Raw genomic sequence first — 17453 nt, 5'->3', positions numbered from 1 at the left:
TTGGTCAGAATGAAACAATGTTTATTATTACTAAGACCCAACTTAGGTTGTTCTCTTTAAAGCACATGCTCATTAAATTTTGTTTATGGTTCTGTTATACACTATTTCTTTCCAAATTAGATGTTTTTATTTTAAAAAGCAATAGTTTTTAAAGAGCAAAAGTGTAGTTGAATATTGACAAGTATGTTTGCATTCCTCTTTCATAAACTGGGTAAAATAACAACGTAACAATTTTGTTATTGTTTTTAAGATTGTGGTAAAATACATATGAAAAAATCTTAACCATTTTTAAGTGTACAGTTCAGTGGCATTAAATATATCCACATTGTTTTGCTACCATCAGCACCATAGTGTCCACACAATCTTTTCATCTTGTAAAACTGAAACCCTGTGCTCATTAAACAATAATTCCCCATTCCCACTCCCTCTAACCCCCAGCAACCACCATTCTGCTTTCTGTCTCTGAGTTTGACTACTCCAGGGACCTTACGTAAGTGGAATCATACAGTGTTTCTCCTTTTGTAAGTGGCTTATTTCCTTAACACAACGTCCTCAAGGTTCATTCATGTTGTAGCATGTGTCAGAATTTCCTTCCTTTTTAAGGCTGAATAATATTGATTGATATATATGAATAAAATCTCACTACGTTTAGTTTATCTGCTCATCCATTGATGGACACTTGGGTTGCTTCCGCCTTTTGACTGTTGTGAATAATGCTGCTATAAACATAGGTGTACAAATATCTGTCCCTCCTTTCAGTTCTTTTAGGTATATACCCAAAAGTGGAATTGCTGAATCATATGGTAGTTCTATGATTAATTTTTTGAGGAACTACCATACTGTTTTCCACAGGGACCTGAACCATTTTACATTCCCACCAGCAATGTACAAGGGTTCTAGTTTCTCCACATCCTTGTCAACACTTATTTTCTGTTGTTATTTTTAAAAGATTTTATTTTTCCTTTTTCTCCCAAAGCCCCCGGTACATAGTTGTGTATTTTTAATTGTGGGTCCTTCTAGTTGTGGCATGTGGGACGCTGCCTCATCATGGCTTGATGAGTGGTGCCCTGTCCACGCCCAGGATTCGAACCGGCGAAACCCTGGGCCACCGAAGCAGAGCGCATGAACTTAACCACTCAGCCATGGGGCTGGCCCCCGTTGTGTTTTTTTTTTAATAGTAGCCGTCCTAATGTGTGTGAGGTGATGTGGTTTTGATTTGCATTTCTCCAATGATTAGTGATGTCGAGCATCTTTTCATGTGCTTATTGACCATTTGTATATCTTCTTTGGAGAAATGTTTATTCAAGTCCTTTGCCCATTTTTTAACTGGATTTGTTGTTGTTGTTGTTTGTTGTTTTTAATAAAGTTTGTGAACTTTACCTGGGTGTCGGAAGCCATGTGGTGATTTCTGTACGCAGTTAGTGTGTGTTCTCACTTTGTCTGTTATCAATCTGAGAAGTGTTTGTGAAGGCAGAGGTGAAGTTTCAGAGCTATTTGATATGAGTTTGCCGGCCTAGTAATAAGGATGCACCAGGCATATTTTATTATAACTTGAGAGAAGGCTTAGAATCACTTGTGTCTGTGTTTGTTAAGACCAAATAAAAGGAGCTTTGAGGAGACCCACAAGTAGCAGAAATATAGTTAATTTTTTAATAATCTCACCGCTTTGACTTCCTTATCAACTATTTGGTAGATGTCTCTTCTCCAAACAATGTTAGAGACTGCCAATTAATTTTAATCACCTAAGCAGAGGGGGCTCATCTTTTTTTTTTAACATCATAAAACCAAGGAGAGATTAGGTTGGCTGTCTTTTGCTTCTTATATCAGCTGTAATTCCCCAAACCTCTGTGATTGTCAGGGATCTGAAGCCATATACATGGTATAACAGTAAGAAAAACTGTTGTCAAGAGAGTAAGGAATTAATGATAGATAGAGGGTGATCTGGCTTAGATTTAATCAGGAAAGCTGGATGGCTGGATAGCAAGGTTTATAGTTATGGAAGATAATGGTTTTCACCAATACTGGGATGAATTTTGAAGAGCCTGAATGCATGATATTTATTCATTCAGCAAAAATTTTTTGAGTACTACACACACACCTAGGCACTAAGCATACAGTGCTGGGCAAAACAGGCAAAATCCCTGCCCTCGTGGAGCTAGCAGTCCAGTCAGTGGGATATGTAGAAAGCACAAGTATTTGGCCTTGCTAGAGGCAATAAATTAGGGGAACAGGGCAGTGTGTTCTAGATCAACTAATGAAAGGCTCAAGGGCACTAAAGTGTTCTCAGTCTTTTGGTTGACCTACATTTCTGAAGAGTAAAGACAAAATTATTGCATATTTTGCATCTCGAGTCTGAAAGCCATTAAGCAACTCTCACTTGCCCAAGGTCACACTGCTTGCCTCTTTGTGGCAGAAGTCAAATTTTTAAAACCAAGTGTTTGATTTGCTTTTTTGTAATTTGAGCCCTTTGATTATTTAGTAGAAGTAGTATATGTCTATGCCCATCCTTTTCTCCTGTCCTCCACTCTGTGGGGGAGAGTTATTTACTCTTCTTGTTTGATCTTGTCTCTTCACGTCTCCTCAGGACCTCATTCCTATGATTTTTCCTGTCATCCTACATCTGCAGTTTTTCTGTCTCTGTTAGCTTTTCCTCTGTAACATATAAACATGCTTACATTTCTTCCTTAGCTAACAAAATTCCTGTAGTTAATACCTCACTTTCTCCTTCCTATCATTGGTAAACAGCCTAGAAAGTAATCTGTACTCCTCTCGACCTAGTCTTCACCCTTCACTGCTTACTTACCAGTCGCTGCTCATCCCTGCCCCTGCTGCTCCATTGAGACTGCTTTTGCTGATGACTCCTGGTTACTTATCCAACAGAGGCTTTTTAGTTCTTATCTTTCCTGGCCTCTGTTTAGTTTTTAACATTGGACATTTCTTTCTGCCTCTAAAACTTGTCTCACCATCTGTCGGTATTGTCTACCATCTTCCTTTCCTCTGTTCCTTCTCAAGTTTCCATGTGAGCTTCTCTTCCCGTGCCCATTCCTAAATATTGATATACCCTAAGATTTGTCTTGCCCCTTTTCTTACTCTCTCTGCTGTCTCTCTGCTGTGTTATCTATGTCAGTAACCTCCAACGCAAATGTCGTATATTAAACCTGTGGCTCCAGCACAGACGCTGTAGCAGTTACAGACCCTACTTGGCATCTCTCCTTAGCTCCCCACAGGTACTGAACTCATCTCACCCTCCACCTGCTTCTCCAAGCCTGGCTTTTCTAGGTTTCCATCTCTGTTAATGGCACCACCAGTCACCCAATCTTTAAAAGCCAGAAACCTCCAAAGTTATTCTAGACTCTTCTTTCCTCCTTAGCTTCCACATCCAATTATTGGTCACTCACTCCTTTTCATTCTTCCTCATAGATACCTAAGTAAATAACTCAGATTCACTCTCCTCTTTTTCCTTTTTCATAGCCACTTTCTTAGTTCAGTATTTTGTCCCTTTATATCTGTATTTTTATAATAACATCTAACCACTTTCCTTGCCTCCAACTTTTCCTGCTATCTCTCGTCTAATTTTTCTGAAACACTGATCTGAAACGTGTCGCCTTTTTGCTTAAAATTAAGATTCCTTATAATTGGCAGAATATAGTTTTGTATGACATAGTCTTAGCATAGCATACTAAACTGTTCATCTGGGCTCTCTTCTCTTTTTGAACATGTGTCCTGCAACTTTTCCAAATGTCCTGCAAAACTCTAGCTGCACTGAACTATTCCCAGTTCTCTGAGGTAGTGCTTAAGTTCCCTCAGTCTAAAATGCCCTCCTCTGATGCCTCTTCCCTGGTTTAATGCCTCTTCACATTTCAGAACTTAACACCAGTGTATGTCTAGAAAAACTCATATTCCTTCTCCCCCACTTATCCTGGGGTAGGTACCCCTCTCGGGCCACTGCAGTACTCTGTTAGAACACATCATGTGATTTTTTTAGCCTGCTAAAACTACGCTGTGAACTCCTTGAGAATAGGACTGTATCTTTCATCTATAAATGCCCAACACTTAATAACATTGCCTGACCTTCCTTGGCAACCTTTCAGTAAACCATTGAAAGTTTTCCTGCTAGGAGATTGTTCATGTGATTCTTAAAATCTACCCAAACCTAAGTTTTTTTCCCCTCCTTCCTTTGTCTACACTCTGATTTCTATGGCTTATTTATTAGCCCCTCATTATAGTTACATGTGCTAGGAAAGATGAGATTAAAGTTTAGAGTCCATCATTTTTTTTGCTTAGGAACAGCGTTTTAAATAAAGCCAGTCTCGCAGATTGGTTAAACATTATTATCAGATACTAAAATTTTCTTGCATGTAAATATTCTTATTAAATCTCATCTCACTAGAATTGTGTTGATTCCCCTTAAGGGATTCCTGAAGAAAGCAGGAGATGACCTTAATTAAGTTCAAATAAACAAGTACTTATTAAGTACTTATTTTAGCCATGCATAACTTTTATGGAAAGCTCTAAATGAGTAAAGACAGTCCCTACCTGGAACTAAGGGTGGAGACTGACATAGCATAAATCAAATTTAATACTAAGCAGACTGAACTAAGTGCTATATAATAGCAGTTCAAACAAAACTTAGCGGGTTTGTATGGGGGAGGGCATCAAACCAGAAAAGTAGAGCATGTTCCTGGTCCCTTCAACAATGTCATCATAAAAAGCAGTTTTGGAAACTCCTTTCCACATTGGCTTCAGTCTGTTATAAACGTTTTAATTTTCTTATTAGTGGTAAACTTTAATACAAAGAAGAAAATAAAAATCAGATAACTATTAACATTTTGGTAAACAGCCCTCCAGCTATCTCTGTATATGTAACATGCTTTTACATTGAATCGTACCACCCACCTTGTGTTATACCCTTCTTATTTTACTCAGTGTGTGATGGACACTTTTCCATAAATGTAAATAGTAATTAACATTTTAAAAACTTGGAATGCATGTTCCCTTTGGCTAAGCAATTGCATTTAAAAAATTGATCCTAAGGAAATAGTTAAGGGTATGCACAAAGATGTACCTATGTGATGTTTCACATTTTATTTTATTTGGTTTTTTTCCTGCTTTTTCTCCCCAAATCCCCCCAGTACATAGTTGTACGTTTTAGTTGTGGGTCCTTCTAGTTGTGGTATGTGGGATGCCGCCTCAGCGTGGCCTGATGAGCGATGCCATGTCTGTGCCCAGGATCCGAATCAGCGAAACCCTGGGCTACCGAAGCAGAGCACGCAAACTTAACCGCTCGGCCATGGGGCCGGTCCCTGTTTCACATTTTAAAACAGTAGTGGAGAAATGTATTTATTGACTTTTAAAGGTGTTCACAGTATATCATTAGGTGAGGAAATCAGTAACTAAAATAATATGTACAGTATGGTTTCAGTTTTGTTTTTAAATTTTGTGTGTATGAATATACATGTGTAGAAAAATAACAAAAGATATCCACAAAATTACACATCTGGGAGAGGAAATTTCGGGTTCGTGGTTTTAAATTTTGTTCCCTTTGCTTTCTGAGTTTTCTGCTTTTCTACAAAACTTAGGTAACTTGTGTCATTAAAAACCATTTTTTGGAGCCAAGACTAATAAGATATAAGGTATTGTTTTTATTTTTTCAGTTTTTTTTAAGATTTTATTTTTCCTTTTTCTCCCAAAGCCCCCTGGTACATAGTTGTGTGTTTTTAGTTGTGGGTCCTTCTAGTTGTGGCATGTGGGACGTCGCCTCAGCATGGCTTGATTGATGAGCAGTGCCATTTCCGTGCCCAGGATCCAAACTGGGGAAACCCTGGGCTGCCGAAGCAGAGCGCGCGAACTTAACCACTTGGCCATGGGGCCAGCCCCGGTATTGTTTTTAAAGCAATTTGATCGATGCTCAGGAAATTTCTATGTAATACTTAACCATAGGCTAACTGAATACTTCAGGCAACGTATCGATGAATCATGGGTTCTTCCTGGATAGTGTTTTAGAGGGCAGTTGCTCAGTAAATGCATGGTTTATAAGTTCCCTTCAGAGAGAATTACATAGATAGTTTCTATAAATAACTGATCTGATCTTCTAAGTTTTGGTTCTTTGATTCTTCCAGAAGTCATTATCAGAGGATGATCTTTAATTTTGAGACAGTCTTGCTGATAGCACCTCTGTCTCTGTTATAGCATTACACTGTATTATAATTGTAGGCTGTTTTTGTCTTTTGTTTTTTGGTCTGTTTTCCTGGTAGACTGTAAACTCTTTGATGATAAAGATAAGAGATTAAGTCTTTTCATCTTGGTCTCTTCAGTTCCCTAACACAAGCCTAGCAGATATCAGATCCCCTAAAATATTTGTTGTCTTATGAGTATGGCAGCTGAAGAAAATGTTAAAATAGCAGTCAAATCAGTTTGAAGGGGATGATATTAAGTACTGGATTCCTGTTTAGATTGATATCCCAATAAAATAAATAATAATTTATTCAGTGCTTTAGAAAATGTGACCATCTTGTTGAGGTTAGCATATTGTGTATGTAAAGTACAACAGGTCAAGTTTTAATTGAGAGGCAAAAGTTTGAAAAATTATAGGTAGAGGTTGAAAGAGATGTAAAAATAAGTGGGCTCTTTACATTATACAGTTAAATTTATACTAGTGTACCTTATTCGTAACAGATCGGTCATTGACATCATGAACTGGAATAAAGGTGGCCCTGGCACTAAGAGGGGATTTGGCTTTGGAGGTTTTGCCATTAGTGCTGGAAAGAAGGAGGAACCAAAACTCCCACAACAGTCCCACAGTGCCTTTGGGGCAACCAGCTCTTCTTCTGGATTTGGAAAGTCGGCTCCACCACAGCTCCCTTCTTTCTATAAAATTGGATCTAAACGGGCCAACTTTGATGAAGAAAATGCGTAAGTAGTAATTTCTGGTAATTTAGCAAAGATTGAGCTTTGAGATGTTCATTCCATCATCAGAAATTGAGGCAGAGAAACCATTTGTTTCCCAAGTAATAATATGACTTCTTAAATTGCCTATCTCACTGAAGTGCATTGTTCCTAATTAGTGAAATTGTCAAGTTTACTCATTAAAAGGAACATAATACTTGTGTGCTTACTTATACCTTTACAGTACTTGTTCCGAAAAGGATTTGAGGTCACTGAAACCTACATATGGCTGAAGAGTTTTAAATCATTTGTGTGGGTTTTGATGGTCTTTATTAAAGTGTTTTATTTACACGGTATAAGTTGTTTTGTAAATACAGGCAGTTGTCACAACTGGTGGAGACAGAATTTACCTCAATACCCAAGTCCTTAAAACTATTATGTTGTAACATCTTAGAGTGGTGGAAAAATCTACTCAGAGTTTTGCCCACAGTTCTCAGGAAACATTTACCAATTATCTTTTTCAACTTGATTGTCTAATAAGGTAGTTGTTATAAAAAATGGCTTTCAAGGTTTGAGCTCTAATTCCTGTAGATTATAATTTTTCTTTTTGCCAAGTCTGGAGAAATCTTTTATTGCTATTATGTCTAACCTGGTTGTGACACTGCTTGAGAATTTTTTTTAATTAAAAAAAAATCTTTCTCAATTGAAGTTTTTAAAGTACACAGCAGCAGTTTTTAAAACTGATGTGTTATTGGGAATTAAATACAGAAGTAGGTATTTAAGGTTCAGCAAAGTCAAGGATTGTCATTCTAGAGAGCAGTTTACCAGTTCAGGGACACTTTTGCATTGGTTAAACCTACTATGTAAATGCATATATATTTTTGTGTGTGTAGCACATAACAGTTGTCAGAGCTTTTAAAATAATTCCTCTGAAAACTTGAAATGCTTTAAAATTTTAAGCTGCAGTTGTTATTTATTTAAACTAACATTTGATTGTATTACTAGTGTATTTAATTTTGAGGTAACGTCTGAACAATGTTTTTGTTTTGTTTTAGTTTATAGAGAGCTGTATAGACATGCTTTTCTGGGAAGTTTGTTAGAGGGAAAGTGATACTTTCTCCAGACTTTGAAGTTGTCTTCTGAATACTTGAGAAGTATAGTGAATGATTTTGAATTGAGCATTTATTTTTAATTCTAGAAGTCTTCTCTTGGTCCTCAGAAAATAGCCCAGAACTTCTGAAGAAAGTCCCTTGCCTTATGAATATGTCTCTACAATTTTTTAAAGCATTGGGGCCGGCCTGGTGGCTTAGTGGTTAAGTTCACATGCTTAGCTTCAGTAGCCGAGGGTTCGCAGGTTCAGATTCCGGGCATGGGCCTACACACCACTCATCAAACCATGCCGTGACAGCATCCCATGTACAAAATAGAGGAAGATTGGTGCAGATGTTAGCTGAGCAACAATCTTCCTCAAGCAAAAAGAGGACGATTAGCAACAGATGTTAGCTCAGGGTCAATCTTCCTCACCAAAAAAAATAAAAAATTTAAAGGATTACGAAAAATAAACTAGGTTTTTAATATTTGATACAAAAGTAGTTTTTTTCATAGCATACATTCTTTAAATATTTGCTATTATCTATTCAGCAATGATATACTGAATTTGTACTGAAAACTCCCTTTTAACAACTGGGGATGTGATTTGGACAGACACTATTGAAATGGAGAATCTGCTGTGACTGTTTTTTTGCAATATTAGAATTTTGTACGTATTAATACTTAATAATTAGATCCTTAGCCAAAGCCTGGAGATCTCTAATTTGACTTGTATAGTTTAAATCTCTAAATAGTAACATACAACATAATAAAAATTTCTGTTAAATGACTCACTGACTCCAAACTAAACATGTAGTTACTAATGACACATCTTAATTTTCAGATATTTTGAAGATGAGGAAGAAGACTCTAGCAATGTTGATTTGCCTTACATTCCTGCTGAAAACTCACCTACCCGCCAGCAATTCCATTCCAAGCCGGCAGATTCTGACAGTGATGATGATCCCCTGGAGGCATTCATGGCTGAAGTGGAGGCAAGTATCAACTCTATTTTGTTAAAAATTTTCAGCAATTTGGGGGCCAGCCCAGTGGCACAGCAGTTAAGTTCACATGTTCTGCTTTGATGGCCCGGGGTTCGCCACTTCAGATCCTGGGCGCAGACCTACGCACTGCTTGTCAAGCCATGCTATGGCAGGCGTCCCACATATAAAGTAGAGGAAGGTGGACATGGATGTTAGCTCAGGGCCAGTCTTCCTTGGCAGAGGAGAGAAGGACTGGCAGCAAATGTTAACTCAGGGCTAATCTTGCTCAAAAAAAAAAAAAAAACTACGAAAAAAAAATTTGCAGCACTTAGAAATAGATCAAATTAACCTCATGCTATAGCCCTTGTTCAGAATTTGTTTTCTGGCCCTTTTTTTTGAGCATTTTGCTCTTGTATTCTACAGTTTCTTAAATATGCTTCTACTTGACCTGTAGTGTTTTCAGAGTTGATCAGTGCCTAGAAATTTGAATTGTAACCCTTGAACATAGCAGCTCAAGATTTGTGTGTGTGTGTTTTGTTTTAATAATTCTTGGTATATTCTTAAATGGAATGAATGTTATCTCATTCAATCTAGTGTTTGTTGGTTACACATATGTAAGGCAATTAATCTCAAGGAAGTTACTAAAATTACGAATTCTGTATTCTGTACTTTTAATGTTTATTTCTTAATATCAGCATTACCATCAACATCCATGACCTCCCTGTAGAAATTGAAACTTGTGACCACTTCCTTCTTAAAATTCTTCTCACTTGGCTTTTGTGATTTTGCATTGTGTCCTTTTTCTCCCATCTCTCTGGCTTTTCTTTCTATTTATTTACCTTTTATTATGAGAAATTTCAAATACATACAAAAGTAGAATAATAAAATGAGCTCCTATATACCCTTCACTCTACTTTATCAAACAACTTTTGGCCAATCTTGTGCTATCTAACCCCTCTCCACCCCTCCTGTAGATTATTTTAAAGTAAATCTCACACATATTATTTCATCCATCAGTATTTCTGTATCTCTATAAGATAACTCTTAAAAAAACCCATAACCACCATATATCATTGTTGTACCAAAAAATCCCTTAACATACCCATGTGACTGTTATCTGTCATTCTTGTGATCCTTTTCAGGTTTCTCAAATATGATGATTCTCCTACAGTTCTCTATATTGATTTGCTATCTTCACTCTTTATACATTTCCTTAGTGACCTAATCTACTTCTAAAACTTAGCTTCTGTTTAAATAATTCATGTCTTTAGTCCTATGGTCCCTCTTTGGTTTTAGCTCTGCTTTTCTAGAGGCATATTGGCCATTTTTACATGGATGTGTCCCACTGGTACTTTAAACTCAATTCATCATCTTTTCCTCCTCAACCAGGTCTTTCTTTTGTTTACTTATTTCTCTTAATAGCACTAAAATTCACACAATCACCTTGCCTTTAACTTCCTCCTTTCACTTGGCCCTCTTTCTTATTTTCTTTTTAGCAAATGATCAAGTATGTTCATTACTTACTTAATTTAATCCTCAGAATAACAATGAGAAATAGAAAAATACATAAATATAATTTTTTAGCTAATAAGAAAACAACCCTAAGATAGTTCAAATCCATTGCCCCAAATTACATTGGTACTGTGTGTCAGAGCTGGGACTCAAATCTCATTTTTCTTGCTTAGTAGTTCTGAGAGCCTAGCTCTTTCCAGGACATCATTTGCCAGGTTCTGTAAATCTTTGCAATATCTCTTGCATCTGTCCCTTCCTTTCTCTACCCTCCGTAATTCTTGCCTGGTCTGAATTCCCTCCCTACTTTAGGGTCTCTGCTCTCCTGTTAATGCGGTATACAGCTAGAGTAATTAGCATGTTTCTTATCATGTTATTCCTCTTGCTCAAAAACTGTCACTTCATTGCTTATGAAATAAAGTCCCTCTAGATTCCTCAGTTACTTGTTACATGAAGTGTTCAGCCAGAATTCTTCTCTCCTCTAAGGAAGGAGGGAAAGAAAGAATCCAGTATACCGTCACGCGTCACTTAGCGGTGGCGATATGTTCTGAGAAATGTGTCATTAGGTGATTTTGTCATGTGAGAACATCATAGACTGCACTTACACAAACCTAGATGGTATAGCTACTACACACCTAGGCTGTGTGGTACTAATCTAACGGGACCACTGTTGTATAAGAGGTCTGTCATTGACCAAAACATTCTTAGGCGGTGTATGACTGTACATGTGTTTTTGTTTGGCCTAGTCGTTGCTTTTTAAAAATGTGAGCCAACATTTTTAAGATCGGGAGATTTGTCTAAAAGTATCTTGAAAAGTGGAACATCTGCCAATACTAAGCTTGCATTCTCACGTGGCAAAAATAGTCTGTTGCTGAGCAAGTGGCTGCTGGCTTTAGACAAGGCATGGTTTTTCCAGTTCCCCATAGTTCCATCGATCTCTATTGTCTTTTTTTTTTTTTTAAGTTCAGCAACTCTTTTTTCCTTTTCTTCTTCTTCTTTTTTTTTTTTTTGGTGAGGAAGATTGGCCCTGAGCTAACATCTGTTGCCAATCTTCCTCATTGTTTTTTCCTTCCCAAAGCCCCAGTACGTGGTTGTAAGTCATTTTAGTTCTTCTGTGTGGGATGCTGCCACAGCATGGCTTGATGAGCAGTGCTAGGTCCATGCCCAGGATCTGAACCAGTGAACCCCTGGCAACTCAAGTGGAGCACACAGACTTAACCATTCAGCCATGAGGCCGGCCCCGTCTCTTGTCTTCTTGACGTTGAGGCCACAGTCATCACACTTGTGTTGTAGTTTTCTAACAATAGAGAAATATTTCTCTGAGCTCAAGTCTCTTATCAGATATCAGAAAATAAAAAGGCCATGTGATACAAGAAAAATTAAAGCATGCTTCTTTAGAAGAATATTCCTACTTACTAAAGTAAAGTGTGTCTGTCAAAAGAATACGACTTTTCTTATCCTGGCTCACTTTAGTCATTGTCAGATTGGCACTCATTAGGTATTTGAGTTTCCCACCTTTGGTTAAGAACAACTTAAATTACTTGCCAAAGAGTATACACCTGGTAGGTAGCAGAGCCAGAATTCAACTCCAAAGCCTGTATTCTTTCTGCTATATCATTCTGTATCTGAGTTCTTGTAGCACTGTGTATTTCTGCCATAACACTTACCAAAACTATTCAGATCATACATGTGCTTTGCAACGTGGTAGCGCTTTAGTAAGCGTGTTAAATGACTCTCTCTAGAAGTAAAGATAATTGGTTTGTCATGTTTGAGATGTCCTGTACATATCTTTTTTTCATCTTCTTGAGATATGGATATTTCCCAGAGGGCTATGTTTCTCATTATTTCTTGAGATCCCTAGTGATGAATTAGAAGAAAAATCAGCTCTTGATTTTCTGTGTTTAAATATAGATTTAATTTTTAGTAGCACAAGCTAGCATAGCCCTTTTTGAGTGGGAGTACCCAAGAATGGCCCAAATTTGCTTGCTTAGCATTTCAAGTAGTTGAAGCTGTTTGGAGGTTAAGTCTTTTTTTTTTTTTTTTTAAGATTTTATTTTTCCTTTTTCTCCCCAAAGCCCCCGGTACATAGTTGTATATTTTTAGTTGTGGGTTGCACTAGCTGTGGCATGTGGGGTGCTGCCTCAGCATGGCCTGATGAATGGTGCCATGTCTGCGCCCAGGATCCAAACCGGCGAAACCCCAGGCCGCTGAAGCGGAGCGCGTGAACTTAACCACCTGGCCACGGGGCCGGCCCCAGGTTAAATCTTTTTGATGTAGTATTCTGGGTGTTTTTTGGTATGTATCCAAAGGGGTTTTGCTGGTTTTTAGGACAGAGAGATTGGATATTGTCTGATCTTGGAAAGAGTGTTTTTGCCAAAATATTGCATTAATCCCTGATGTCAGGTGTAAACTCTTCTAGTGTTTGAACTGGATGAAGATTTATTCTTAGCCAGTGTTTCAAAAAAAGATTTATATAGGCTTAAAAAATATGTTCTATAAGTATTTACAACCCATTTCTTATGTTACATTACTTTTATATCATCTTCACTTTAGTTATAGTCTTAAATATATCCAGTTTTATATCTGGCTCAATGCCTTGAAAAAAATCTATTGCTCGTGTGTAATATTTCTTTTTAAAATAATTCCTCTTTATCAGGAATATTTGATTAGGTAAAACACCTGACCATGCCAGGTTATTTATAGTGACATTTTTTTAAATTAAAGAAGTCAGAAAAACTCGTGTTGTTTTCTAACAAGAAATAGTTGTGCAGAATGTGTTTAACCTTGGGGAAAATTACTTAATTATTTTGACCTTGATTTTCACATGTATAAAACAAAGAATTAATTTAAATTTAGATCAGTGATTATCAATTTCCTGTGTATAAGAATTGCCTATGGAAAATGGAAAAACTGCATGCATTTAACTTTACCCTGAAGAATTCTGATTTAGTAGGTTTAGAGCAGGATTTATCAACCTCAGGACTGTTGACATTTGGGGTGGGATAATTCTTAGTTGCGGGAGCTGTCCTGTCATTGTACGATGTTTACCAGCATCTGTGGCTTTTACCCACTAAATACTAGTAAGAACCTTCCCCCTCCAAATTGTGACAACCAAATATGTCTCCTAATATTGCCAAATGTCCACTGGGAACAAAGTAACCCCGGGTTGAGGACTACCTTTCCAGAGTCAGATCCAGAAATCTACGTTTTTTACTAGCCGCATTGGTAGTCTGATGTAAATGGTCCTTTTTTAAATATATATAAATTTTATTTATTTATTTATTATTTTATTTTATGTTTTTTTTTTTTTTTGAGGAAGATTAGCCCTGAGCTAACTGATGCCAATCCTCCTCTTTTTGCTGAGGAAGACTGGCCCTGAGCTAACATCTGTGCCCATCTTCCTCTACTTTATATGTGGGACGCCTACCACAGCATGGCTGGCCAAGCGGTACCATGTCTGCACCCGGGATCTGAACCGGTAAACCCTGGGCTGCTGAAGCAGAACGTGCGCGCTTAACTACTGTGCCACTGGGCCGGCCCCTGATGTAAATGGTCTTCAGCTACACTTTGAGAAAGCTGATTTGCTTGAATTTAAGGCCCATAATTACAGCTATAATTATATCATTAACTTAAAAAAAGAAAAGTGACCAATCAAGCATTTTTGCTCATTTTTCTATCCATGGGATATATTGCAGGTAAATATCATGCAGTCTATGTATAGCCAAGTTTTAAGAACATTTGAGTATTTCTCTTTGAAAAATAATTGTCAAAATGCAGTTGTCAAAATGCATAGCCGAAACTATGATGGTGCTTTTTCATATCTAACAGTTCTTTATAAAGAAATTTCCTTTTCACTGTTTTTAGTTGATATGATTCCATATGTCCTTGTGTTTCATTAGGATCAGGCGGCTAGAGACATGAAGAGGCTTGAAGAAAAGGACAAGGAAAGAAAAAATGTAAAGTAAGTTGTTTTCTTCTCTCTCATAAAGGTTACATGAAATTGCAACAGTATTACAAAGCATCTTTCCCCAAAGTTTATAGAGAAAAATTAAAATACACAAATGACTTGAAGTTATTCCTGTATCTTGAATAATATTTTTATAGGTAATAGAGATGACAAAAGTCTTCGTATTTGCAATAATTAAAAAGCATTCTTTTTGGTAGAATAGTGTTTGGTGTTCAACTATAGTTTTTTAGTAAACGTAAGAATGAGTTACAGTGGGAGTTAGAGCATAATTACTAAAGTTTGGGTTCATCGTTCTGGTTTTGTCCCATAATTAATATAAAATAGATTAATGCCCATATGATTGAATATGAGAAGTAATGGTGATTATATAATTTAAAAAACTATGTATGTTATTAATAAATAATAAGACCTAATTTAAGGAGTGACATCATGCTTTAGCAACTAATCAGAACTTGAAATACTTTATTTTCTGGGAAAGAGAGTTTTCCTCTTTCCTTGCTGAAGACACTCCTCTTAAGCCTTTAGCTACCAGGCACAAGTAGGCATGGTTGGACTTTTCCCTCTGCTTGGCAGTTGGTGCTTCAGGCCCTCCCCAAGGTTCCTATGCCATGTGGAGGTTCAGCCTTTTCTTCAGTGCTTACTGTGTGTTGCATCCTCTTCCAGCTGCCTTATACTGGTGATGTTGCTTGCCTTAGGAATAGCAAGTGCTCTAAGTTAGGCAGAAAATCTGATTAGAAAGAGATAGCTGTGGGAATTAAGAATTAAGCAACCATACTTTGTATAGCTCCTGGGAGATGTAGCAAGTAGCCATGGTCCCCTTCTCCATGTGAACTGCTTAGGAGTTTTAGTTCCAAACTTACAAAAGAGTTGATGTAGTTTTTCTCTGTCCCCAAGGATTTTGGCTAAATGTGATTACTCCAGAGCTAGAAACTTTGGGGGACGTTAAGAAAGTTGTGACATTCTTTTTAGTGTATACCAAATGCAGGATTTTCCTTTTTTTAATATAAAATGCTTTTTGCAATTGCATTGTATTTGTTGAATGGGGTTGACTAGGCTAGGATCCTTGAGTATCTATCTTCAGAAGATTTTACTCCTTATACACTTATTAGTAATTGATCTTTCTGGGGGTTCCATATCATCCCATTCAAAAGAAATGCAAACTGCAGCTTTTAGAGTGAAACCACACATATATGATGAATGGATAGTTTACAGTGTGCTTATTGCTGCTTTGTTGTTGTTAGTGTTGAGAGTTCCTGTGCTGTATGGAATTCAACACTAATCTGCTATAAGTATGGAGCTGGGTATGTGGAACATTTGCAGGGAAGTTTGTTTCTCCGCTTGTTTTTCCAGGGGTATTCGAGATGACATTGAAGAGGAAGATGACCAAGTGAGTTCCTATGCAGTATTTCTCTCTTTTATTTTTACCCATGAAGTCTATACTGAGGACAAGCTAGAGCTTGCCTTCACTGAAATGGCCATTCCTGACATTCAGCAGCGAATGTCATTTGACTTGCTCCTTTTCTACATGTGTGACCAATTGGTAATATAAAGATTCACATGGCTTCCTCCCATGTTGAAGATGGAACTTTTGATCAACTATGACATCAAAAACAAATATGAACTTTATTCAGCTTGATCTTTTAATCCAAAATTAATGTTTGTTCTGATAAATCAAGAAATAGTGTAGTTTGAGATCTGCTGATGGCCTCTAGCAACATCTAACCACTACCTCTCTCTAAGGGTTCTGTTTGTGATTCTTGTATTTCAAGATGCAACATTAATTTAATGACTGTCCTTTAGTATTTTTTCCCCATTGTTCAGTTGTGGGATGGTGAGAAGGGAACCAGGGTGAGCAGTAGCCCTTTCCAGGATTGTGACCCTTCTAATCAGAGTCAACTTCCAAATTTGGTTTGGTAAAGCCACAGCATTGTGTTCCACAGCTCTGGGCAGGCTAGGTAGACACCCCACCCCAGGAAGGCTATAGAACCAGACAGATTTGTAAGTTTTCTGTTAAACAAGTTAAATCATTTTGTAATACTAACTGTCTCGTTCATTTCCTCTGATTGTCCCTCTGAATACTGCTATTGTTAAAGAAATCATTGCTAGTAAAAGTCTTACTTGGTAGGTATTTAAACTGTGCAGTCTTCTGGTACACTGTGTGCACTAATTACAAGAGCAGAAATATTCTCAACTGTACTTGGGTATGATTATGTTCTTGTGCTTTCCTGCAGGAAGCTTATTTTCGGTACATGGCAGAAAACCCAACTGCTGGTGTTGTTCAAGAGGAGGAGGAAGATAATTTGGAATATGATAGTGATGGAAATCCAATTGCACCTTCCAAAAAAATCATTGATCCTCTTCCTCCCATTGATCATTCAGAGGTATGGTGTTCCTTGCTGAATTTGGTCCTTGTTTCAAGCTGATACGGTTTTCTTCAGCTTTTATATTTAGGTTTTCCCAATACCTTGGTACTCCTGATTCATTCTTATGTCGTGAGAATATTCGTTCTTTGGAATCTTGTCATCTCTGCTAAATAGTTGAGTCAGAAATTCCATGAGTCTTTATAGCCTATATTGTGGTTCAGGGTACAGCTGAATCACTTGCTCACATTGAATTTTAGGCTAAGAATTTTTTTCAAGCAATTGTACTTGTTTCCCGGACCATCATTTACCTCCTCCCTTCCAAAATGGGCCCCTGGGTCTGCATTCGTTTTTTAATTGCTATAAATGTTTACTATTTCTCCCAGATCTGGGGCAGATATGAGGCTGTTCAGTGGAACCAGGAATTACAGTTTTCTTAAATCAGCAAAAGGAAATGAGGATTTCAGTATACCCACTTGAGAAAAAAGCAGTGTTTCATCCATGTTAAATATCAGATTAGATCCTGCATGTCCCAGTGAGTCTGGATTTAGAGCATTGTCTCAAAGTGTAGTCCAAGGACTCTTGGAAGGATCTTTTCAGACTCTACAAAGTCAGAAGAATTTTCCTAATAATACTAAGATTATTTGCCTTTTTCACTGC

At 37.3% G+C, this 17453-nt stretch overlaps 1 protein-coding gene across 5 annotated transcripts in view; it reads left to right on the top strand.

The window, feature by feature from the left end:
• The window catches only part of DDX42 (DEAD-box helicase 42), a 38011-nt gene that overhangs the window by 4501 nt on the left and 16057 nt on the right, over positions 1-17453 (top strand). For 3 of the 5 annotated variants that reach the window (XM_023652222.2, XM_001501001.7, XM_070227053.1), the window contains 5 exons: positions 6676-6912; positions 8819-8969; positions 14366-14427; positions 15784-15820; positions 16665-16814. In XM_023652222.2, coding sequence (XP_023507990.1) covers positions 6692-6912; positions 8819-8969; positions 14366-14427; positions 15784-15820; positions 16665-16814 — 621 coding nt within the window. In that variant the 5' untranslated portion in view covers positions 6676-6691. The remainder of the gene's footprint in view (positions 1-6675; positions 6913-8818; positions 8970-14365; positions 14428-15783; positions 15821-16664; positions 16815-17453) is intronic. The other 2 variants (XM_070227054.1, XM_070227055.1) reach the window with 1 other exon arrangement.

This window comes from Equus caballus, chromosome 11 (genome assembly GCF_041296265.1).
Source record: "Equus caballus isolate H_3958 breed thoroughbred chromosome 11, TB-T2T, whole genome shotgun sequence".
NCBI classification, from domain to species: domain Eukaryota; kingdom Metazoa; phylum Chordata; class Mammalia; order Perissodactyla; family Equidae; genus Equus; species Equus caballus.
This window is presented reverse-complemented; position numbering and strand designations above follow the sequence as displayed.